Source organism: Alexandromys fortis, unplaced genomic scaffold, assembly GCF_014885135.2.
Source record: "Alexandromys fortis isolate MF-2015 unplaced genomic scaffold, M_Fortis_MF-2015_v1.1 scaffold_50, whole genome shotgun sequence".
NCBI lineage: Eukaryota > Metazoa > Chordata > Mammalia > Rodentia > Cricetidae > Alexandromys > Alexandromys fortis.
In genome coordinates, this window is record NW_026067932.1 from 4322258 (window position 1) to 4348608 (window position 26351).

At 40.8% G+C, this 26351-nt stretch overlaps 1 protein-coding gene and 1 non-coding gene across 4 annotated transcripts in view; both read left to right on the forward strand.

Moving 5' to 3' along the window:
• Positions 1–18952, forward strand: part of Nedd1 (NEDD1 gamma-tubulin ring complex targeting factor) — a 36685-nt gene extending 17733 nt beyond the window's left edge. For all 3 annotated transcript variants that reach the window (XM_050145713.1, XM_050145714.1, XM_050145711.1), the window contains exons 6-15: positions 3867–4096; positions 5532–5733; positions 6103–6298; positions 8913–9044; positions 10910–10957; positions 11851–12053; positions 13143–13299; positions 14086–14242; positions 17588–17654; positions 18066–18952. In XM_050145713.1, coding sequence (XP_050001670.1) covers positions 3867–4096; positions 5532–5733; positions 6103–6298; positions 8913–9044; positions 10910–10957; positions 11851–12053; positions 13143–13299; positions 14086–14242; positions 17588–17654; positions 18066–18170 — 1497 coding nt within the window. In that variant the 3' untranslated portion in view covers positions 18171–18952. The remainder of the gene's footprint in view (positions 1–3866; positions 4097–5531; positions 5734–6102; positions 6299–8912; positions 9045–10909; positions 10958–11850; positions 12054–13142; positions 13300–14085; positions 14243–17587; positions 17655–18065) is intronic.
• Positions 15139–15281, forward strand: LOC126503870 (small nucleolar RNA SNORA79). The gene has a single exon (XR_007592440.1). It is a non-coding gene; the product is annotated as a small nucleolar RNA SNORA79 (small nucleolar RNA).
• Positions 18953–26351: the final 7399 nt, after the last annotated feature.

Here is a 26351-nt window from a genome sequence, read left to right on the forward strand (position 1 = left end):
AGCTTCACAGTCTGTTCTGTAGGTTAGTAATCGAGTCTGGCAGAAAGAACCGACAGTTCAGGCTCATCCCAGGCCTGTGAAGGGGGTGTAGCAAGGGTGAGCGGTGATGAACATCCAAGCTGTGGTCAGCCACAGTCCCGTCAGCATTTTAGTGGATGCCACAGTCCCCCTGCAGCAGCCTGCTGATTCTTGTACATGGTCAGAAACCTCTAACAGCTTCCATTACACCCCTGCCCACCCCCACACAAGCACAGGCTTATGCAGTATTGAGTCAGTGCCCTTCTTTAAGCATGTGCACTGCTCTTAGTAACTCAGAACTGAACCCCAGGCCGCAAGCTGAAGAGGGCGCTCAGAAAGCAAGTTAGCAGTGCTGCAAGTGTTGAGCTGTTTAGAATTCTCAAGGAACATGGGACATGCTTCACCAAGAAAAATTTTAAACATTGAAAAATTAAGTGTTATATAAAAATGGAAAAGTTGAAAATGTATTTTAAAAAGAAAGGAAACTTTGAACCCATGTATTCAGAAAATGCCAGGTCTAGCAAACTATGATAGTCTTTGATGTTTGATTTAAAAACATCAAAGATAAAAATAGTAAAATATAAAAATGTTTTATAGTCTCTTGGGAAAAGACAGCAATGACCAACATTTTAAGCATCCCTTTCTTTAATTTTGTGATTTTTGGCTGTGAAATACTGTAGGATGCCAGTTCTATTTAAAGTAACTGAATTGATAATGAACAAGGAAGCATAATTGTATTATAAAATTCTTGATTTGACTCAAAACTCCTTAAATAATTGTGTGTGTGTTTACCTAGTAACATAATGAGATTTATCTGCTTAGCTATGCTTCAAAATGGAGAAGGGAAAGGGGGAGCTGAAAGTACTTCTTGGGGTGATAAATGAGTTTGTGGGGGATGAATGGGCCCAAGGAGCAGACAGCAGACAGTGGTGACTTGGGGCAGAGTTCCACTGGGATCGAGGGTGAAGTGGGGACTGAAGTGCTCTAGGAACAGGGGAACCGGCCTCTGGTAACTGCTCTCCTGTCCAGAGTAGACCTTTGTAGTGTGGAGAGGCGGGGCTGCGTTCCCGGCACCCAGCCGCTCACACGGCTAGCTTTTGGAAACTGTATTCTTTTAAACACTGCCTGGCCCGTTATCTGTAGCCTCTTACTGGCTAGCTCTTACATATTAATCTAACCCATTTCTAATAATCTGTGTAGCCCACGAGGTGGCTTACCAGAGAAGATTTTAACCTGCGTCTGTCTGGAGTGGGAGAATCATGGCGACTCCTTGACTCAGCTTCTTTCTCCCAGCATTCTGTTCTGTTTACTCCACCCACCTAAGGGTTGGCCTATCAAGGGGCCTAGGCAGTTTCTTTATTAATAAGAAATCACTCCCACATCAGACCTTTAATGTCCTCTCAGTGATCAGTGTATGGTTAATGGCTTTGAGATAAATGAAGGAGGGATTCAGGGGTCTGAAATGATTTCTTCCTGCTGGAAGAGTGCCTTTGACCAGAGAAAGGAACCACAGGAAGCTGAACCCCCACTCCACCCCACAGAACTTCTGCAGAGAACAATCCACAGGGGGAAGGTGGTGTCCAGAAACCTTGAGACTGTTTCTGATCTGACAAAAAGAGAATCAACAAAATTAAAAGGAAGTGAATAAAGTATTATAGTCTATATGAACATTACTTTTAAGAACAATTTTAAAAAAGTTGCAAATTAACACTAATTCATAATATCTCAGTAGAAAATAGGAAAAGTAGATTAATAGACAATTCTTAAGAAAAACGTTTGTCTAATATTCTCAACCTAGTATTTCTGAAAAGTATAAACAACAAAAATAGAAATGATTTCAGATCAACAGTTTTAGGAAGTGATAGATGTGTTGGAAACTGGAGGAGATAAATTGGTGTCATCGTGCATTTTTATATTCAGCTTTGAAATCCAATAGAGACATTTTACTGACATGACTGTGATGTAGTAGACTGTGACCCCAGGGATCTGCTCTGTCCCATTGCACATACAGGAGTGTGTACAGAAAGGTACTTATGGTACCACCAGAAATGGTAAGCCATTTCATGTAGTTGTGAGTTTACAGTTGAATTTAGTATGGGGTCAGAAACTTACACAACTGATGACAATAGCTTGTCTCCCTAAGGGAGTCAGACAGAGGTGAGGAAGACAACAAACTGTTTTCTTAGGGGTGGAGTGTTTGTGGCTCAGAGCTTACCTGTATCCCTAGATTATAATTGCCTCATAGAGCCCGTCTAAGAATGCCTACTTAGGGCCAGAGGTTGGTGGCCTTTTAACTTAATTACATAGCACACCTCCTACACTTAAATCCAAACTGCATCCCAAAACTGCCTATGACAATTTTATCTATGCAAGAGAATTGTTTACACAGGAGAAAAATTAGCAATCCTGTTTGTTCACTGCACTTATAAAATTTACATTTTATGCTGTTTAATCTTTAAGACTTATACAGTATTTCTTTTGAATAATTTAGAAAGCTGCAGTTATCTATGGCTATGGCAAAGACATTTTCTCTCTTAGTCTTGTTTTTTAAATTAGAAATAAAAGTTATTTTTGAGACAGGGTCTCCTATAGTTTAGTGTGGCCTCCAGCTCACTAGCTAAGGTGAGCTTGAACTGTGATTTCTGCCTACTGGAGTGCCAGTCACCTTCGGGATCTTAGGCATGGCTCCTCGAGCTAGCTACAGCTTCAGATTCTTCCCTAATCTGTGGAAAGGAACATTCCTGAACCTGTTCAAGCTGACCTGGACTGCAGAAGGAAGGAAGCCTTACCCCAAACCAAAAATATAGTGACTAAAAGTGGTAATCAAGACAACAAACAAACAAAAAACTCCACATAGTTCTTTTTTCCCTCAGATATAGACCAAAAGAAAGATTGTGTCTTCACCTGCTTGTGGTTTTTTTTGCCAACAAAAATGGAAACTAAAGGACTCATCATTTTCTTTTTGCGCTCTTTAACTATATGAGAACAAGGAGCCACATTAATGAATTAACAGTAATTTATCTTACCATCAGTGTTTGGTAACAGATGTTTCTTTAGTCAGACTTTGTTCTATGTTATTTCTTAATTTTTGTTATGGGAGACAAAAAGAAATCTTAGAATTAAGTAGATTATGAGGTTTTTAAAGCAAAATTAATTGTGTGATACCAATAGAAATCTAAAAGCATTATTTTAGGGGAAGAAGATATGATTCAATCAATTTTGTCCAAGATCTGTTTACTCAGCCTGAATCTTCTAGGCCAGACAAACTAGAAAGGAAGTTCCTGGTGGGGGATTGGTGTTAGAGAAAGGCCAGCACTGCCCTCAGGCTGATGCCTTCCCACCAGGTTCAGCCTGCCCCACTCCCTCCTTTCTACTTCCGCCTTGCTGGGCTTCTGTGCTGGGTTGTCAGTTCCACAGGCCCCACACAAATCAGTGCCTCTCAGAGTCTAAGGGGGAATAAAGGAAATGAGGGTAAAATATTTTCATTCTCTCCCAGTGTTCTTTTGGGATTTGACTGTGGCTGTGCCTTGTATTTATGGTTCTGAGCCTGGTGAATTAATAGAGTCAGCGTGGATGCTTTGTATTAACAGTTGAAATGGAGGAAATTGAAAAAGCTGTGTTCTCCAAGATCATAAAATTATGACAGACACTCAACTACTAGAGCATGGAAATGTTGCAGGGCCATCTTCTAGCATATTAAGTAATATGGTGGGATTTGTGGCCAAAGCATGTCTATCCTTTTAAATCAGAGAAGTCCTAACCCGGTGTAGACAGAAGTGATGGACTTCAGTCACGTGTATGGATGTTTATGACTGTGGCAGTCACAGCAGCATGTCTTTGTATCACAGCCTGTCCGGCACGTGAAGTACTCCCTGTTTAAGAAGTCTCTCCTCGGCAGTGTTTCGGATAATGGAGTAGTGACCCTCTGGGATGTCAACAGTCAGAGCTCATACCATAGCTTTGACAGTACACACAAGGCTCCAGCTTCAGGCATCTGTTTCTCTCCTGTCAATGAACTGCTGTTTGTAACCATAGGCCTGGATAAGAGAATCATCCTCTATGACACTTCAAGTAAGAAGTAAGTGTGCTGTTGTCTGGTCTCACCTAGCCAGTTAGCTGAAGATGGCTTTGAACCTGAGATCCTCTTGCTGAATGCTTGAGTTTATGTGGTACTTAGCATCAACCTAGGGTTTTCTGTATGCTAGGCAAGCCGTCTGTCCACTGAACTAGATCCCCAGCCCAAGTCCATGCTTGAATACAGTTACTTCATTAGCAGATATGTCTGACTTACACAGGCATCTGATTTCTATCAAGAGGATCTAATATTTGTACATTTGATGTATCTGATAGGAAATTTTTCTTTTGTTTTCTCATGTATGAAAGAATAATGGATATGGCATGGACATTAGGATGCTTTTAGACCGAGAGAGGGAGGGAGAGGGGGAGGGAGAGAGGTAGGGAGGGAGGGAGGGAGGGAGGGAGGGAGGGAGAGGTTCTTCATTGTATATCTTCGTTTCATCAGTCTTAAGATTCTTTTGTAAAGTATAACTAAACATTTTTTAAAACAGTTTTGTTTTGAAATTTATTTTCTGTATTAGAGTTCCTAAACTAATTATATTTTGGCCTAGTGTTTCTCTGTTGTGGGTGCCATCCTGAGCACTATATTTCAACACTGTTTTTGGTGTCTCCTCACTAAGCACGGTGACATTTGCTGAGTTATAGTCTCCAGACATTACCGGGAATTTTTAAGGAATGTGGGCCCTGAATGCATCGATGATCTTTGAACCATTGAAATCCTAGTGCACTGGTGCTGCAGTGCTCCAGTGCACCAGTGCCCAGCACTGCAGCGTTCCAGTATACCAGTGCTACAGTGCTACAGTGCTCCAGTGCTCCCGTGTATCAGCGCACTGGTACTGCAGTGCTCCAATGCACCAACGCTCCACTGTACCAGCACTCCAGCGCTGCAATGTTTGGCTGCACCAGTGCTCTAGTGAGTGACTTGTTTCACTATCTGGCAGCCTCTAAGCTCAGTAAGCCTTTGTTTCTCCTCTTTGTCTAGTACCAGATAGACCAGCAAAGAGCAAGTCAGTCTCCATTGGCCACATGAACTGTGTTGCTTTTAGCTTTTGGTCAAGAGATGCACAACTCAGAATACAGTAGCATCTGCTCAGTGAAAGGTCGCAGACCCCCAGAGACAAGCAGGCCACTAAGTGGAAACTGGATATGTGGTGCCTACTCCCCCAAGCTGCTGGCTGTTTGTGGAGTGACACTGGGGACTTGCCATATCCCTGCCATAGAGTAATGACTCCAGGAAGTAGGTGGTCTACCTGGAAAATGGAGGCTGTGCCCTGCTATGTGAGAACAAAAGCAGGGTGGAATGTGCATTTCTTTACAGCTCCTGCATGTCTAAGATGTCCTCGAAACTATAAGTGTTTTCGATAAATAGTTGTGTCATATAAGCTTATACTCCTAGATGTACCGATGTATTTGCATTTGCACCTCCTTTTCCACAGGCTGGTGAAAACTTTAATGGCCGACACTCCTCTGACTGCAGTAGATTTTATGCCTGATGGAGCCACTTTGGCTATTGGGTCTTCCCGTGGGAAAATATATCAGTACGACTTAAGGATGATGAAATCACCCGTGAAAACCATCAGTGCCCACAAGACATCTGTACAGTGTATAGCATTTCAGTATTCTACAACTCTGACGAAGGTGAAATGTTCTCTTTTCAATATTTTCAGTTGTACTAAAAATTCCTAGCTCAGAAAAAGAAAGTTATATCTTGTCCACTAAATACAGCATTGTATTTCTTCATAGTTACTTTATATGGTGACGCTGTACATAGTTTTAGTATAAAGCTATCTGATACTTGATTTTAAACTTACTTAATATTTAATTCTTATGTAAACCCTCATCAAAAGTAGTCTAAAATGCATTTTTGTTTAGACCAGAATTCAGATATACCAGCAAGCTTAATAGGAAGAAAAATTAAGTTTTTAATTTTGGAGGGCATTTATAAAATATTAATGTATAGTATGACACATTAGTAACCCGAGCTTTTAAATATTCTCTTCCATTCAGGCAAGTTTAAATAAAGGCTGCTCAAATAAGGGCACATCAGTGAACAAACGGAGTGTTGCTGTGAGCAGCAGCAGTGGGGCTGCTCAAAATTCTGGAACCGTCAGGGAAGCAACTGCCCCTTCTGTTGCCACAGTTCTCCCACAGCCTGTGACTACAGCCGTGGGCAAAGGAGCTGTTGCTGCTCAGGATAAAGCAGGTAATTTTGCTTATGTCAGCGTGTTCTGAGGGCTTTGTCTTTGCCCAAATATTACATAATTAGCACTTTTTTGAGAACCTGGGACTCATTTGAGTGTTTAGGCAAAACTCACTTGTAGATACCATGGAAGAGATGAAGCTTACTAAATTTGCCTTGTTAAAGATCTCTTAGGAGCACTAACTCTCTTTAACTGAATTCCAGTTGTGAGAAAGAGCGATTGTTTTAGCTGCAAAATGCTGACTCAGAAATCCTTCTTTAAGACTCCTCAGACTGGCTGATTTTTTGTTACGTCATGAACAAAGAGTGGGAACACCAGTGCTGTCTGTTTGGTTTGAACTTACGGCTCTTAATGTTTCATATCACAAATGTAAAGTAAGTCAGGTGTAGGGTATTTTGAAATGCTGCATAGTGCTGGCACACGTTAAACTGCTCGTTTGTTAACTGAGAGTTATAGTGTGTGGGTAGTCTCTTCTAACGACCCTGCTGACTGACTCCTTCCAGCCTGGGAAGGTGCGATGTAGGAGTGACTTCACTGCACCAGGAGTAGGAGCTAGGACCACAGTCTGAAGTCTCAGAAAACACCTTACCCTGTCCTTCACTTTGCAGGACAAGCCCGTGCTTCTCAGTATGAATTTACCACTTGTAAATAGCAGCCAAACCAAAGTTTGACAAAACCAAATGTGTTGACTTTGATAGTGTCGATTTCCCGTTTCGGTCTCTGTCGCTCTCACAGAGTGGTCAAAACATACAAACAACTAGGTCCTTATTTAAGAACTTGGAGACAAACACTGTGGCTATTTATTTGGAAGAAATATTTTTGAAATATAACTATATGCCTCCTAAAATGCTAAATTAATTGTATTATGAAAATTTGCCATGACTTTCATAAATGAGTCTGCAGTTCTTACTCATAACTTTAAAAGATTAAAATGATAGTTTATAAACTGTGAACTCAAGTATCAATTTTTAATAAGTAGTTCTTCTATAAGGATTACTGCACTCAGCAAATGAAGGCTTGGGTCTGCTGGGTTACTGATTAATGACAGCTCTTAACAGTCTCAAAATTTTAGGCAAAGTATTTGTTTTGTCCCCACAAACAGATTTCTGATGATTTTGAAATACCTGTCAGCTTGCAGGTTTGTGCCTCTGTGCATGGAAGCCTGAAAACAGCTTGGGTGCCACAGTCCTTCGTTACTGTCCCCAGGGTTTCTCTCTGGGTTGCTACAGAGGTTCATGCCTCTGCCTCCGCATTGCCGGGACTGTGGGCACCCTGCACTTCTTTCCTTGTGGGGTCTGGGGATCCTCTGCAGCTTCTACTGCAAGCACTGTTCTAACTGAGCCACTCTGGCCTCTACTGTCTCATTGTTTATCTGCTATGATAATGTTTAATCTTTAAGATTATTATGGCAATCTGAGAACATGTGTCCCTGCCCATGAGACTCTCAGTAAACCACAGTATTAGTGATACTGTTGTGACCATGGTGATGACTTACTTTAAAGTGTATCAGCAATTAATCTAAAGTTTTAAAAATTCCTCTTTCTACTGGAGTTATCCAACTTAGTTATTGAAAAAAAAACACTCTATAGATTTGTTGCTGGTTTTCAGTTTAAGTAGGAAATAACAGTTTTTAAGAAGTGAAAATTAAGGCTTTTGTACTGTTTTTCTATGATACTAACCCTCTGTTCTGTTTCAAAGGCTAGAACATTCATTCAAAGATGTTAAGAATGTAGAAAAAAGGAGGCAAGCTCCTTCCTGCCCACATTCTTCCCTTTCATTCCCCTCCCTGTGTAGCCCAAGCTAACCCTGGACTCCTTAGCCTCCTGGTGCTGGTTTACTGGTGTGTGTCGCTGAGCCAGGCTGAAAGCACTGCTGGAAACTCTGTCAGTGCTGTGATACACAGGGCTTTGGCTTTCTAGCAGTTGGTTTAGGTGCCCAGTCAAGCTCCTTTTGAAAAGTGCAGCAGTGTGCTGCCGGGGCAGGAGCTGGAGTTCACCTCCTCACTCACATCCCTAGGCTAAGCAGGATGGTTCTGATCTATGGTTTCTCTCACAAAGCCTTAGCTGGAAAGCCATGCACTAACTAGCAACCCTTTACAGTTGTCTACAGCACTGTTCTTTACGAGTCTGGTACTCTCAACAGTGTGAGTTACTGAGTCCTTTAGCTCCGGAATCCCGAGAGTGAAGTTAACTCCCACTCTTAGTGAAAGAAGACTTTAGGTGGAGGCAAGAGGCCTTTCTGCAAGTTGGAGAACAAATGTTAGCTGGCTGCTGTTGTACTTGAGACGTCATGCTTTATGCCTGGTAGATCTGTCTTACTCATTTATATACAGTCATAAGCATAAAAGTCATATATTGTATTTCATATACTTTAAGAGGGCAGCAAAAGCATATACAATCATCAGATTGTAGAAGCTGTCTGCTGTAGTGATTCCTGTGAACAAATGAGCTGTTTGTTTTGAAAAGTCCTTCACTGACATATTCTGCTGCTTTTCTTGATGCTCAATTATAAAACTGCCACAGTATGGGTGATGTTCATTTTTGCGATCTAGTTCTGGTGGTAACAGTTGTTTAGATGTATATCAAAGCACTGATTTTTGTATCCAATTCTCCCAAGGCTTGTCTTCTCGAAGCATAAATACAGATATTTTATCTAAGGAAACAGATGGTGGAAAAAGTCAAGATTTCTCCAGCTTTGATGATACTAGGAAAAGTAGTTTAGGTGACATGTTCTCACCAGTCAGAGACGGTAAGTGTTCGGATCAGTGGGTCAATACCATACTTTTTGTTCATTTTCTCAGTTCCTGAGTGGGATCTTTCCTCTACCCCATATGTGAGAATCTAGCCTGCTAAAACAAATGCTGGTCTTGGACATGGCTCCTAAGATAGCATTTTAATTTCCATAAAGATTGATCCTCCCCTGACCCCTGTCCTGGGGATCCACCCAGGGTCTTCTGTATTAGGCAAGTGCTCCGTCTCTCAGTTTAGGCGCCAAGAAAATTTCTTGAAGGAGTTTCTGCCAGTATAAGCAATCTTTGACTTGTATCTGCTTCAAATAAGCCTCCTTAAGAGAATGCTTGGTATGTCAAAATAAAGATTATTAGTATTTATTTGATATTTAGTCAATGTTTTCATGACTAGGTTTCATTGCCTCTTCTTTTGCACTTATAGATGATAGTGTCGTGTATATTACATCATCTCTGTCACCACCCTCTAGATGTCACCATTAAGAAGAAACCTCTACCACCTTGGTGCTTTTTCAGTTCTGCCGAGGCTCACATTTCTTAATGGGGTGGATCAGTGCTAATAGCAGGATCATCAGTGATCCAGGCACATATCTATAGGGTAGTTTGACTGTTGAACTATTCATACTTTGTGGCCTGTTAATTCTGTTTCTACCAGTTTACCTCAGAAAATATTCAGAGACATCGTAAGACTTGTGTGTTTACTATTTTATTTATAATATTGAAAAACCAGAAGAAAATCTAAGTGTCCATAGCAGAGGATTTAAACACACACACACACACACACACACACACACACACACACACTGAAAGAAAGGGCTCTTTTGTAAGTGTCTAAGTGTACATTCATGAACAACCTAGCTTCTCTTGTAGTCGCTGCATTGTTTTTCAGATGTCCAATTTGAGGTGTGTTTCTCCATTATTGGGGCTTCACCTTTGTGACCATAAGGAAACATGGTCAAATATAATGCTTTTGTTGACTTGGAATTGGTCAGTTTCAAGGGTGCAGTTCTCCAAGGAAAAGACTTAATCTCTGTTCCTCAGTTTCTTCATCTGTTAAACAATTTTTATATTAAGAGGAATCCAAGAACTTTAAAAGTCTGCTCTGTGTGTGTGTGTGTGTGTGTGTGTGTGTGTGAGAGAGAGAGAGAGAGAGAGAGAGAGAGAGAGAGAGAGAGAGAGAGAGGAGTGTGTTAGTATGTGATGTGTAGTTACTAGGTAAATATATATAACGCAGATAACAAGATTTCTGATCAGATTGTCATTAGCTATTGGTCATTTGTATTTCAGGTGAATTTGCTAGTGACTTTTGCCCATTCTTCTGTTAATGTGTTAACGTTGAGTTCACAGTTTTTGTTATATACTGGTAAATGAATAATTAACAATATTGCAGTAGCCTGTGACTGAAGTTAATATCAATAAAGCCATATGTTTTATTACAATACTTGTAAGATATTTTTATTTCCATTAATTCTCAATTTTGAGAGATAATCAAGACATTATCCCTAGTTTAAATATACAAAGATTGTAGTTTAACAGTCTTAGATGCCTGTCCCAGATCAGAAAGGCACCAAATAGATCAAGTGAAATAGGATTGTTGAGCACTAGTGCCTATTTTGAGACTTGTTTGTGTACTGCTGTCTCCTTACATGGCCGCAGAATGGACCTTCATAGTTGCTGTTGTGCAGGAAGCTGACAGAATCAGGGAAACCTGTATTAGTCTCCTGAGGATGTTTGGCTCCAATCATACCAATAGGAAGCCCAAGTTGCTACAGCTTCTTTTTTCACAAATTAAAAAAAAAAAAAAATTTAGTTTATTATTAAAAATGTTGCAAATAAGAAATAATTTGATTTTCTTATTTTATTACAGATGTTGTAGTCAACAAAGGAAGTGATGACTCTGTAGGCAAAGGAGATGGTAAGAAATCTTAGGAAATATTTTTGTGAAAATGAGAGTAATACTGTTCGTGCTGCTGTGTAACAACTACCCCACTGTCTCAGCTCTAAAGAGCAAACACCTGGCATCCTACTGTTTCTGGGAGTTAAGCATCACTTGGCCCAGTGCTCAGGTCTTTCCTTTCTTTGATGGTTCAGTTGAGGAATCAGCCAGAGCTGCATTCAACACTGCTTCTTAGCTCATTTGTGTGGCTTTTGACTGGAGAGATGAGTTCCTGCCCCTTGGGTTCCTGCCCCTCAGTTAAGCTGGCAACAGGGCAGCTGCTTTCCTCCGAGTGGACAGTGAGAGAGAAGCCACACTGTACCCTGGTCATGGAAATGGCGTCATACCACTTCTGCCCTGTTCCTTTCTTTCGTCTAACTCAGGTGCAAGCTGAGAGGAATGCACAGTGCACGGGGGTCAAAGGCATGACTCATCAGGGGTCACCTTACAGACGGCAAAGACACCACAAATCAAATCACTCAGAACAAATGCTGTCCAAAACACTGACTGGGCTTTAGAGTTTTCAAAGTATTTTCACAAGAAAAGGAGCTTTTGAAGACACTCTTGCCATGTAATTTGCAGGCTGGCTTGTGCACATTAGTCTTCCTGCTAAGGCTCTGGAGCACATCAGTGTGCCTAGACGTGTACTTTAGAGGCTCACCACACCTCCACACAGCAAAGAGAGTTTCAAGCTTGAAAAGATGTCCTCCCACTTCTCCATCAGTTCTGGGAAATAGCTAAGAAATAAGCCAGTCCTCTGGATCCAGATCCCCTGTCTTCTGCCAAATTATCTGCCATCATCCTAGGTGCTAATATCACATGTTTAAGGTTGGGAAACCTCATGTGTGTACGGCACTTCATTCCTTTCCCAGGCCTTGACTTTCTACTGCAGCTGAACTCAGTGTTCCCCCCGAGAAAAAATCCAGTTGCTTCCAGCACTCTGGTGTCACACTCCAGTCCTCTTGCCGTCTTCATGGAATCTCCAGGGAAAGAAGACAGTGAAAGCCCTGATCTGGCAGCTGAGGCGAAGAGAGCTTTACTGGGGAAGCAGGAGCCGAAGGACTCCTTGAAGCAGGTATCCACTGAAACATAGTACCAGACTTAGTGTTTGTCACTCAGAGGATGTCTTAATTACTGATGTCGTGTACTGCCTAGGCAGGGAAAGTTTTAAATCTTGATGCCAGTTTTTAATGACTGAAGAACAGCTCTGAAGTCTGTCAGAACCATGTCTGTGTTGAAGATAGCCACACATCTGCAAGAAAATATCTCATACCTATTTTTTTTTTTTTATCGAGGAGAAATGATTTTTATTCTCATGAAGGCAAGGGGAAAAAAATCAACTTCAAGTTTGAAAGAGAAAAACCAAGTTAAAATAATGTATATTGTAGCCCTATATCTGTGTGTGTTCTTTATTCTCACTGAGGAAAAGGAATTTCTGGGCAGTTCTCACTTGTGAGAGGTGAAGCTGAAGCAGTGGACGGTGTGCCTGTGTCCGTAGCTACAGCTCACTGTGTCTGCATAAGTAGTGCCAAAGTGGAAACCTGGAGTCTTAGCTAGAGATACAGGAAAAGAGATATGTAGAAAAGGGGGAAAATTCTTTTAAATATGTTTCCTCTGCAGCCTAAAGCAAGTTTTACTCTGTAACCTAGAGTCAAGTTGTTCTTAGTGTTAATGCAAATCTGAGGTGTCCAAGAACCTTTAGTGTTAGCATCTTGGGGGTCAAAGGTCGTAGGAAGATCAAGACTGTCTGTGTGCAAATGTCTGTTTGTTTTCTAATTTATATTTAAAACTAGAACTTAAAAGATAATGAAGACAGAAGTACAAAAATGTCTGTTTTCAGATATTTCTGTCTCATTGATGTGGGAGCATACAGAGATGGCCTCCCACCCCTCCTACCTCCCTTCCTCTTCCCAGTGTTTGTATTTGATTGTAATCAACAAGTGCTTAGTAAATTAGCTTTTGTAAATATTCACGTCTTTATTCATTATTAATAATTTTATTAATTATTAACTTCCTTTGCTGCTAGTATTAGCTTCTTCTCAATCTTTCTCAGTTCCTTACCTACCTATTGGGGTAAAAGTGAGAACTGTATAAAAGTTTTGTGGGTAATAGGGCCAAATCAGAAATGACATATTAGAGTGACTGTTTTATTTTAAATACAAAGTTTGCAAAGTTGATCTCCTCTGGTGCTGAACCTGGATTTCTGAATACCTCTCCATCATTTAACCAAATAAGAAATCTTGAAAAGTATGAAAAGCCAGAAAAAGAAACTGAAGCCCCATTGATACATGAGCCCTCAGTCAATGGATCCTCAACTCCAGGTAAGCACACGGCACATCCTGTATGTGAAGATGTGCAGTTGGAATCCAGTGCTGTTTCCCTTGTAAGGGATAAAGAGAGACCACAGACCAGATCAAGTTAAAGGAATGTGGGTTTGTAGACTGGTCACCAGCAGGAGTTCTCCTTTTCTATTAGAAGGCATGAGTGGTTAAACTCAGCAACACTGATTTGGTCATTCGATATGAGCTCCATTTTCTGCCTAACATATAAGGATTTGATTTAATTCCATGTGCACAGAATGGAGTAGGAGGGGGCTCTTTGGAAATACCTGAAATCTGTAAAAAGTTTGTGTTGAAGTTTTATCCTTAGAATTTATGCCATAGAGTCCTAAGAGCCAGTTACATTTAAGGGAGCTAAGTTGATCTGTAAGAGCTGCCTGAGAGAATCTCTTCCCCGAGTTGTTAGACTCCGGGGCTTAGCCTGTGGCACTGCTTTACCGCCGTGCTCCTTCTGGTTGTTTCCTGCAGTCCTGGCTCAGCTGGTTTGTGGTGCAGCTTGTCACATGAATCTTTTATAAGAGGAACGATTCAGGGGTTCTTCAAGACTAATTCCTCATCATGCGTTATCACATCAGACAGTTGGCAGCTTGTATAGGCAGATAAATGACCATTAGAAGTGATGACATAGACAGTCTCTAAAATGTGTATTGCAGACTGTTTTTCTGAATGTCACAAGAATTTCCCCAGTCTTCCTTTACCGAATCTTATTTAGAAATGTTTGATGGCTTAGTCCAACTTCATTGTTACTATTTTCTCCATTTGTTGTAGTTCCAAAGGTAGCGTCCTCGGTCACTGCTGGAGTAGCCAGCTCACTCTCAGAGAAAATAGTTGATACCCTTGGGAGCAGTCGGCCCAGCGCACCGCTGACCTCTGTTCAGATCCGCTTCATTCAGAACATGATACAGGAAACCTTGGATGACTGCAGGTAGCAACAAGTTGTTCCTCCCTAGTCACGGTGTGTGTTTTTCCTTGTGTGAAACCAGAACCAGAATTCGCACTGGCAATTGCTATTTGTGTCTAAGTTCTGATGACCACAAAATCATAGGAAACACAAAGTTTTATCTTTGCGTACGACACAATGGAAAGGGACGTTTTGACCGGAGCAGCAAGGCGATGGCATGACGGAAAAGTGCAATTCACGTGCAGGATGCCCTTGAACCTCAGGGTGTGGGCAGAGTTTCACATACTCAATGTAGTTCTCACACACAGTATTTCTAGATCACCTATGAGTGCACTCACTCTGGGAAGTGATGTGTGAGACACAGACTTCCGTGCTTGTTTTATATTTTGTTGTGGTGCTCAGATAGGGGAGCATAAGTCACTGTACCCACATGGAGGTCAGAGGTCAGCGTGTAGAGTCGGTTCTCGTTCTGCTCTGTGGGTTCCGGAGACTAAACTCCAAGTTTTCAGGCTTGACAGGAGGTGTTTGTAGCCAGAGCCATCTCCCCAGGCTTGACAGATACTTTTTACATGCAATTCTAATGTTTTCTGATAGAGTATATCAGAATGTTGGGGCTGGAGAGATGGTTTTGCCATTAAGAGCACTGGTTGCTCTTCCAAAGGTCCCAGCAACCACATCGTGGCTCACAACCATCTGTAATGAGAGGAAGAGACCTGGTCAGTCGTCCTCATCCACTTGGACCATGAAACCCAATATGGACAAGTTCAACAGAGCCGCCATATACGGGCTGCCCATGCGTGCTGCAGCATTGCCAGGACATAAATTTCATTCATTTTCACATCAGAATGTTACAAATAAATAGAAAATCTTTCTGTAACTCTGTTCTTCCCATCATTTGAGTTTTTATTATGAAATAGTTTTGATGACTGTTCCTCCTATTGCCTCCAGGTATGGCACTAGGATTTTAGGTCATCATAAATTAAAATTGATTTTTTTCACTCAGAGAATATTAAGATATTGGGGTTATCTATATATTCTTTGAAATTTGCGGGATCAAACAATTATTTTTTAAGTTACATATTCTAGAATGTTGTTGCCTACTTTTCATTGTTATTTCAGAGTTTGGAAGTTGTATTCAGTTACAGGAATTTTGTGTGTGTGTGTGTGTGTGTGTGTGTGAGAGAGAGAGAGAGAGAGAGAGAGAGAGAGAGAGAGAGAGAGAGAGAGAGATGTTTTCCTTTTTGACCTGCAATTACTTGGATTATAATAAGAAGGAAATCGGAGATGTATAGTTTTTATTGGTGTACACTTATTTTTAATTTTAAAATATTTTAAATGCATCTTTAAATATTAGGAATTTTCTTTCTGAAAAATTGTCTTTGATAATTATGGTGTGCCCAGTGTCAGATAATAAGAATGCAAAAGTGAGAATCTTCCCACAGTGGCTGTCGTTTCTCTGGAATAAGTACATTGTATCCCGATAAGATGACTGTGTGTTTAATGTGAGTTAATTCATTCAAGATTGGCAAAGAGGGCAGGGCAGGGGAATTTGGTCCTGTGACAGCCACTGGCCTAAAGGAGCAAATGCAGAAGCCAACCTGTCTCCTGCTCCTCTGCTGGTTGTTGCTGTGCGGTCTGAAAGCTTTGGATTGTGGCTGTTCTACATCTCTGGGCATGTTTGCCTTTTCTCCTAACATCACATCCTCAATCTGTTCTCCTTCCCCCGTCATAATGTTCAGTATTTATGTACCAGACTTTCCATCTTGCTTTTTAATTGTCCTGGTACTTTGGTTCAGACTTGTTTTTGTTAGTGCTTTACTTAGACAGTTGCACAGGTTGTATGTGGTCTGCCTTAGTCCTTTCTCTCTGAGTCCTCTTATTTTTCAGTGCATAGTTAGGTTTTTGAGCACTGCATAAATATTTATGGCCTAATAGCAAAACTGTCTAGATAACAGCTGAGTCTAGCGCAAATAAAATGATATTGGAAACACAGAATGGGAGCAATTTTCTTGGGCAAATTTAGAAAGGTATTGCTGAAGAGATTTTTGTTTTACATTGGAGTGTGTGGGAACAGCATGAGCAGAGACATGGCTATCAGTTCTAAGAATGTCTGTGGAGAGAAGGAAGTGGCCAGAAAGGAGAGCAGAAGGCAGCTTAATGAAGGACTCCACACAGTTACTAGGAAGTTTTTAAGCATAGGATCACTGTGGTAGTACTTATTGCCTGCTTATCTGAGCATCTGCGTGTCAGTTCACACTGTCTGCTGATTAGGGTGGGCTCAGGCTCAGGCCTTCCTTTCCAACCGACGAGGACCTGAGTCCTGGGGAGGCCGCGCTCTCTGCTCCACAGCTGCTGCCACTCTACATTGCCCTGCTTGCTTTGTTTTACTGAATCTGGTCCTGGCTTTCTTTCTCTGCCTGAGGCCCATGGTTCAGGCTCTCTAACTTAGTTGTTGTGTTTCTGCTTCCAGTGGGTTATACACAGCTACCTCTGTCATCGTGGGCACAGAGGGGGCAGTATGAGGGACCCCGCCATTTCCTTTAGCTCTCATGGTAGCTCCTCTCTGAAGGCCATACAGCTTCAGAGGCTTAGTTCCCGCCTTGAGATGTCATATGACCTGTGCCTTAGGGACTCTTTCAACCCTGTGTCTTTGCTTCTCCCTTTTTTTAATGTAAGCACCTGGTGAAGGTCCAGGGGAGGAAGTTGGTCCGTGCGGGCTGGACAGCGGAGTTCTTGGGATTCTAAACTCTGGCCAGTCTCCAGTTGGCCATTAAAATCTAAGGAATCTTGGCTGCTTCTCTTCACCTTCTCATGGGGGCTCTTCCTGCCTGTGCTCAGTCTAGAACTTTGGGCCTCTTTCCCAGGAAGAACTTGCCTTTTAAATTTAGTTTAAATTTCTTTGTATTTGTTACTCTGGATAATTTTAACAGAGTTTTTAGGTGACCAGGCTTGTTCTTGATATTAGCGTTGAGAGGTAGCACCTTAAGTGATCTTTCCAGGTTCCCATTGGTCAGGTAGGTGCTTGGCTAGTCTGTCTCTCCACAGTGACCCATTTTTTAAGAAGGGACGTAGCACACTGAGAGATAGAGGAGGATGGCTGGGCTGACAACCTGTTCAACCCTTTGTGTGACTTTAGATGAATTAGACCTGTTCTGTCTCTGTGTTTATTGACAAAATGCCAGTTATCACTGTGAAGATGAATACATTTCTTAATTTTTAAGTTAGTCGGTGTCCTGCCAAGCATACAGTAAGGTCACTGCACCCTAGCATACCTGTGGTTAATACCACATCATGTAAACAGGGAAGATACTTTGTGAATGGTCCAAGGTTGTTACACTGTTGCAGTTCTAACATTTATATTCTTCCTAGGGAAGCATGCCATAAGGATATTGTGAATTTGCAAGTGGAGATGATTAAGCAGTTTCATATACAGCTGGTAAGTATAGCACATAGTGTATTAAAGAATGTAGAGTCTATGGATCAGAGGGAAAATCCATGTAAAAACCAATACATTCATACTTAGTTGTTACAGCTAATTGCTAAGATAAGTAAGCTTCAGACATTTTAACCAAGTGAAGTAGATCTTAGCTGCTCACCTACTTTTGAACTTGTTAAGGCTTCTTTCTCACAGATTTGTTTTTTGATGGCTAAGCAAAAAGATACCCAAGTGTGTGACAGTAAATCTTGCAGATATTTAATTTCTCTGGTAATCTTTTGTGGTTAAGTCCAAGAAATACCATTTAGCTAGTTAATTGAGCACAAAGGAAGTGACAGCTGAGTGTGTAAAACACAGCTTGCTGAGTAGTGTGCTCAATTAGTAATCTAAAAACCATTCCCCCTTTTCCAGAATGAAATACACTCTTTGCTGGAAAGATACTCTGTGAATGAAGGATTGGTGGCTGAAGTCGAACGGCTGCGAGAAGAAAACAAAAGACTACGAACCCACTTCTGAAGACTCAGAATGCCTTAGTTTTTATGATTGGGAGCTTCTGGCAACTAAGAATGAAACAGAGTCAGTATTGTTTTCATGGCCTTGACAATGGGTTTGCACCAGGCACTATTCCATCTCTATCAGACATATTTATATTTTTATATTAAAACTGCACAGAATACCTTCTTCCTAATAGGGAAGTGAACAGGATCTTTATGTTCTGAATGCCTTAGCTATACACTAAGTGCCCTTTGCCTAAGAGAAGAAAATGTGCGTATAAGGCTGGGTTTATGTTTTACAAGTGACTCTTTAAAACAGTTATATTTTTGATGGACAAATTATATTCCAAATTTTCTTTTTAGGTAGCCAGCGTTCAAAACATTGGTATACCCTTTATTTTATGAAGAAATAACTTTAGAGCGGCAATTGGATTTTTTTCATGCTGCTGATTAGTCATTATCTTGTTAACTGATGACGTCAGGTCTGACTTATTTATTGTTCGATGTATGATGCTTGTATTTTAAAACTTTGAGTTGTACAGATACATGGTACCTTTGACATTTCTGTTTCTGAGGGCTCCCTATTCTGGTTTCTGACCTTTACACATGAAAAACTAATAGGTTTTGGAAGATTCAAGGGCTATACATCTGCTGATTGTCTAATAGATTGATGGTATGCAAAATCATGCTATAAGGTTTTAATCACCGTGGCTCAACTTTTATAATCAGTGAAAGTTTATTGTAAGGTAATAAATATTACAATATTGTTGCCATTTTTCTCACAAGTAAAAAGCATAGATTATTTTTCTGTGTTTTATACCATTAACTTTCTCTAATTATAGTGTGCTACAGATAGTATTTTTCTATTACTAGCCTTACCATAGCGTTATCTATATAGGTTCATCATGGAAAGAATTTACACATCGGCAGCAGCTGGGCATGCTCATCCACCTGCTGTGATCCACGGTTTGATAGGACTGGACTAGGAGAGCTACTCATCTATTAACATTCTTGTTGCCTCTCGCCCAAAGATTTCAACTGTGTACTTTGTATATACGTCTGTTGCCCAGTTTTACTTTCTGGGATCAAAATATTTACTAAGATGTAGCTTAGTTTGCTAACTTTATGGGTTTCTAAAGTGATGGAAGGCTTAAGGATATACGTAATAAATACAAACCTATGAATAATTATTTCCCAGGTGACTCAGAGATGCTGCGATCTTTTCCTAGCGGATATGGCAGCATTATGACTTGTAACAAGTTTCCTTACCTGTCACTCAAGCAAGGTTAGAATGCAGAAGTACTTTGTCTATATGCTGTATTTTTAACTATTAATATTTTCCTACTTCCTTTTTCTATAGGTGTATATATTGTATATTAAAAGGGTCTGATAAAACTAGTAATTTTATGTGTATAGGTGAAACACTTCATGGATTTAAACACTGAGTATAGTAAATAAATTTTTTTTTGTTTGTTTTCAAAGCATAGAAGATTTGAACTTGAACTTTCTGCCTCTGGTTGAAATGGAATAACAGGGATTACCTTACCTTCCCGTTTGAAATTTGTAAACAAAAGGCACGATGTGTAAAATAGTTACTATAGATTAGCAATAGGCCCTATAACACTGTCATCCCTGAGAGGCACTCAGAATACTCAGGGTAACAGATGACCGCAAATTTGCTTAAAGCCTACAAGGAAAATTAAAATAGAAGCTGAAGAAAGAGGGCATTTCCTAGAAGGAAAAGCATGCCATGACAGAGTGTCTTCCAAGTTCTGAAGGTGGATCTGCAGTTCAGATTTATACTCAGTAAAAATGTTTTCAAAGATGAAAATGAAATAAAACTTTTTCTTTAGACCTAGAAAGGCTGAAAGAGTTCCACCACAAGGAGAGGGAGTGGCAGGAAATGGTTAAGAAGGAAAAGGATACCCTAAAAGTTGTAACTACTCAAAGAAACAGACCAAAAGTGTAAAATACTAAAGACATTTCTCATTTTTCAAAGGTAAATGTAAAATGTTACTGTGTTCTTAACCATAAAGCTGACATATGGGCTGTAGTCAAGGTTGGGAAGTTGTAGTGAAATACCCTGCCCTGAGTTGTTCACACTAACTGAAGCAGGATGACAAGACCTGGAAGTAGACTACGTAAAGGAGAATGTCAACTGTCGTGGAAAAATGATAAGATACAACCATAAAAGAGCAACAGAACCCCAAGCAGCCTGGGAATGACTAAATGGGTAGTCACACACACATTGATGGGCACCAGAGTTTGAATACCTAGGACCCACAGCAAATCAGCAGGGCATATCTGTAATGCTGCAGCGTCACCTGCAGCGTCACCGTGAGGTGTGAGGCAGAGACACCTCTAGAAGGCTGTGGGCCAGCTGGATGGACGGACATACACAGCGTCAAACAAAAGACCCTGCCTCAAACACTGTGGAAGGCGAAGACTAACACTGCTGATTGTCTTCTGACCGCCGCACGTGGACTGGGGCACATGCATGCCTGACTAATAAACACTAATGCACACACATACACCCAAATCCCAAAGAAGGTAGTTGAAAGGGTAAACAAGTTGTGGGACAAATAGAAAATAAACAGAAGATGGCAGATTTAAAAACATATCTAGAATTACATTGGCTATAGGTTGGTTGCCAGAGTTACTTTTATTATCAGATTGAATCTTTTAGCCTCACTGTACTGAACATAAATCTAGTTTAAACATGAATATATAAACTTTAAATATGAAAAATAAAGTGAATAGGGGCTGGAGAGATGGCTCAGAGGTTAAGAACATTGCCTGCTCTTCCAAAGGTCCTGAGTTCAATTCCCAGCAACCACATGGTGGCTCACAACCATCTGTAATAGGGTCTGGTGCCCTCTTCTGGCCTGCAGGCATATACACAGAATATTGTATACATAATAAATAAATATTTTAAAAAATAAGAATAGTGTATTGAGTTGAATGCAAATGAGATTCTGGAGGATAGGCTCAGTGGTTAAGAGAACATACTGCTCTCTCAGGGGACCCAAATTTGGTCCCCTGTTAACACCTTGGATAGTTCACAACTTCTTGTAACTCCAGCTCCAGAGAGTTTGATAACCTCCTTTGGCCTCTGCATTCATTCTCTCCCATGTGCCACCAACAAAAGGGACCAATTCTAATGTATGGTGCAAGTATGTTGAAGTTACTTATAAATCCCACCCCTTATACCTTTACTGTTGTTCAAAATATGAAATAAATATGAAGTGAAGGAATAATTTGGTGTCAGCACTCAGATCTTAGTTTGCTTTCCTGTTGCTTTTAATACCGTAACAAAAGTAACTCAAGGAAGACAGGACCTACTTGACCTCAATTCCAGGTCTGTCATTGCAGGGAAGCAAGGAGGCTGGCCAGAACTGGGAGCAACTAGTCATATCCACCATCAAGAACAGAAAGAGAATGCATATATGCATACCTGCTAGTGCTCAACTTACTCTTTCCTTTTTATTCAACTTGGCCCCAAGGATGGGTCTTTGCACCTCCATTGGTCGTATTAAGAAAATCATTCACAGGCATTCCCACAGGTCAACCTCATTAAGGCTCTTCTTAAGGTGATTCCAGACTCTGTCAAGTTGGCAGAACTTCACAGAACCAACCCTCGCAGCATCTGTGAGGAGAGCCATCCTTACCCTGGTAAGCATCATATACGGACTATGCCTGCAGATAATAGTTATTAGGGACTGTAGGGATTTGCAGTGTTAGGGTAAACAAGTTGATTGAGAATTTCCGTATAGTCAATAAAGGGAGCAAAATAAGTTTACCGAGGATGAAATTTATTTTTCTGGTTTCTGAAAACTTGAGTAGCATTTTTGGTGGTAGTCGCTTAAGTTCTAAACAGCTGAACTTTGTTGGCTATTTGACAGTTTCGAGTTCGTCAATATTAACTACCTTAATGTTTTTCTCTCACCTCATATATATCTATAAATGCTTATTTGTTGGTGAGCTGAGTGTTTTGAGTACAGAAAATCAGGAATTTCTGTATGAGGTTGATGTATTTTCCTAGGAGATTCGGGTGGTTGGCACTTAGACATACCGTTTCTTTGATAAGTGACAAATGATTCCTGAGAAAAGTGAAACTGTCAAATATAGTTTTACATGGCCTTCTTTTGTTTGTTCATTCTAGTCTGTTTATTTATGAGACAGGCTTGCCTTAAACATGGGGCCCTCTTACTTCAGTCTCCCGAAATCAGAGAGTACAGCCTTCCTGGCTAGGATGCAGCATTTGCTAAAAAGGTGAAGCCTTGCTGGGGTGGTGGTGGCGCACGCCTTTAGTCCCAGCACTTGGGAGGCAGACGCAGGTGTACATTAGTGAGTTCAAGACCAACCTTGTCTTCAAAGCAAGTTCCGGGACAGCTAGGGCTTCACAGAGAAACCCTTAAAAAAAGAAACTTAAAAAAAAAATTAAAATCTTAATTGTGGTTTGCAGAATGTGTCAGGAATATAGGCACGGAATCCGAATAATATTTTTATTCAAGATTATCTTCTCTCTGTCTGTTCCCGGCCCCCCCCCCATGTGTATGTGTGTGTATATGTGCGGTCTCTGTGTGCATGTGGAGACCAGGGCTTCACTTTGGGTGTCTTCCTTCATTACTCTTATTATTCTCTGCCATGTTTTTGTTCAGACAGACTCTCACTGATCTTGGAGCTCTCTGATTGGCTAGACTGGCTGGCCAGTGAGCCCCTGGGAACCTCCTGTCCCCACCTCCCAGTGCTGATGTTACAGATATGCACAGTCATGCTCCGCTTTTTAATGTGGATGCTAGGAATTCAAAAGCAGGTCCTCGTGCTCATTGAATACCTGGCATTATGATAATGATGTTTGTTAAAGGGTGATAAGAGGCTATGTATTTCATAGAAATAATACTTACTAGTTTGGTTATTCAGTAAACTGTGATTTTTTTTTTACCACTTTTGCCATTCAAAAAATATTTTTTAAATGGAAATATATCATTATTTGCTCAACCTGAGCGTGAACCATGATTTCACGCTATGAGAAAATGGCAGCATAAAGAGCAATTACAATATTTTGACCAACTATTGAAATGGGTAATTCATATAGTACTATTTTTTTTTTCTATTTTCCTAGCAGAAATATGCTGGGGAAACTATCTAAAATTGTCTAGACTTAAGGCTTTGAGTCTGAAAGTACAACATCTCTCCTCGCAATTTATAGGATCCATTTCAGGAATTACGAAGCCTTTTGGTGGAAGGATATTTCTGTGGTCCTTGTTTCAAAGGCTAGGTCCTCTCTGAAGTGGGAACGGGTGCTCACTGTCATCTAAGGTTACCCAACACACTTTAGATTTTCTGATGCCCAAGCCACTGTGGATTTATCACCTAGGATGCGGCAGGACTGGTGTTAGCGTCAGGGAAGCCCGGTGTACATCAGCAGAGAGTCACAGTCCACTCCTGTCTTAGTGGTTTCCCTGGTGTAGGAGATGCAGAGTGCTTTGGGGGATTAGGTAAAACATAAACGTCACTGTTGGCTACTTCCCCATGCCCTCTAAAGGATGTCTTTGTGTTTATAGCTACGATTCCGCCTTATGAAATTAAGTTGCCAGATAAATTCACATTTGATTTTGTATTGGAAGTACTACTTGATGCATTTTACAGACATAATTTTTGACCATGAAATCACAAGTCATAAAACGTTTCTATATTTGAAGCAAACTTTGATGTAAAGATAAACCATGGTTTCTGTGTGCAAATGTGTTGCTAAGTTATATTGTTTCTATTGTCTTTTTTACAAAAATATTTGCATGTATATTAAGGGCTGATGTAAGATTGAAACCCGTGCCATAGGAGTTTAGAGGGGAGCAAATGCAAGGTCAGAATAGCCAGACTAGTTCTCCCTTATCTTGTCCTAATGGTGGTGTGGGAGGACTTTCTGTCTGTGTGTTGCTTTTATTGGTTAATGAATAAACTGACTTGGCCTGTTGATAGGGCAGAACTTAGGTATGCAGGGAAAACTAAATGGCATGCTGGGAGAAGGGAGACAGGGAGATAGACGTGCTGGGACCTTGCTGAGAGGCCACGACCTCGTGGTGATACACAAATTAATAAAAATGGGTTACATTAAGATGCAAGAGTTAGCCAGTAAGAAGCTAGAGCTAATGGGTCAAGCAGTGATTTAATGAATACAGTTTCTTTGTGGTTATTTCGGGGCTAAGTTAGCCATGTGGCCGGGATGAACAAGTGGCCCCACTCCAACATCATGGTGCTACTGAGGTAGTCATTATAGGTAATTTAATATTTATGTGCTTGAAGTTGGAAGTGTCCCATGTTAATTTATATATACATATATGTGTGTTATAAATATGTGTTTGTGTGTGTGTGTGTACTTATTCATGCAAATGCATGTGTGCACATGTGTAGGCCAGAGGTTGATGCTGGGATCTTCCTCAATTGCTTTCCCATCATTTTATTTTATTTTGAGATGAACTTTCTCACTGAGCCTGGAGCACCATTTTGGCTAGACCAGCTGTCCCCACGCTCCAGGGATTCACCTGTCTTCGCCCTCCAGCACTGGGCTTGCAGACACATGCCACCATGAATTGGGTGACAAGCACCTTACCCATTGAGCCATCTTCCCAGCCCTTCCAGATTATGTGCTCCAGGCTAAGAAGAGTAGCTCACGGCACCTGTATGTGGGATGAAGGCTCCTTATTCCCACAGACTGCCTCTGGTTAGGATCTGTCTGTTTCTCAGCAGAGTTTTCACCTCACCCTGTTATGTTTCTTCTGTTTTAGGGTTTCCAGAATAATCTGTTAGCCAAAATGCTAGAAGTGTCTGGTGTCGTCATCTGCTTTGTGTCTTCATTTTCAGCTGTCAGCAGCAGCGCCTTAGCTTCTTTTATTTTATTGATCTCTTAACATGTCTCCTTTATTACCTTTAAAAATTAGAAATTATCGCATGTCATAAACCCAATTACTGGCTTACGCTCCAAACCAGCAGCCTAAAATCTTCTTCTTCATCTTCCCCTGTCCGTATTAATCCTTCAGTGACTATGAGGAGTAAGTCTACAACCAACATTTACAGCAGGGACACAGTCATGAGGATGCACGCTTGTCTCCCAAGGGGCTTGGGAGCCTTGTTTGTGCTGATGATTAAACTCAAGGCCTCTGCATGCAGGACAAGCACTGGATTCATGAGCTATTCCTTAGGCCCAAGAAAGTTTTGTTTTTGTTTTGTTGTTGGTGGTGTTTTTTTTTTTTTTTTTTTAAGATAAAGTTTGTGCTTGTGCTGGTAAATCTTAGAGCAGTACTCAACCTGTGGATCGTGACCCCTTTGGGGGTTATTATCAAATATCTTGCATATCAGATAGTTACATTATGAGTCAAACATCAGCAAAATTCCAGGTAAGAAGTAGCAATGAAATAACTTTGTAGTTGGGGGTCATCACAACCTGAGGAACTGTAATCACGGGTCATAGCATTAGGAAAGTTGAGAACCGCTGTCTTGGAGGATTTAAGAAAGCAAGTGTCGAATGATTTCAACAAGATAAATGGATCGAAAGCTACAAACCCTCCTTCCTGCACATTGACAAAGAATTAACAGTACACAGGTCAAATACCTTCTGAGAAATCTACTAACTGGTGCTTACCCCCCAGGAGAAAGTGGAACAACCTCATTAAAACCCAGGAGTGGAAATACGATGACACTCCCTGGAGTTGCTCCCTCCAGCACTGTGCCGTGTGACCACGGGACATCCTGACTCCTATTTTTTCCTTTGGGAACAGAGGATTATAGTATACAATATGCACATCTAATGTTTTGACCATAGTGGTGACTCTGGTCGACTGATTCCCAGTGTTCCCATATCCGAAAGGCACAGTTACTGTTCCTAAGTTCAAGTAATAACATGGTAAACAGCAAGACAAAACTATTCATAAATAATAGATTTCCCAGTATAGGTCAATATGTAGACACGCATAGAAGAAGCTTGTACTGTTGAAAGGTAAATCATTTTTGAATCTGGCATTGGATCTCTAAGAGCATAAGAAGTAATTATATTGTCCCAGTTAAGCAAGATGAATAAGCTCAGGAGACAGGCGTGCTGCATCTGTTGTCAACAGTGATGTATTATACACTTGCAGCTTGTTAATAGGGTAGCTCTCAAACTAAATGTTCCTACCACAGTAAAATTAAATCAGAAAGTTACAAA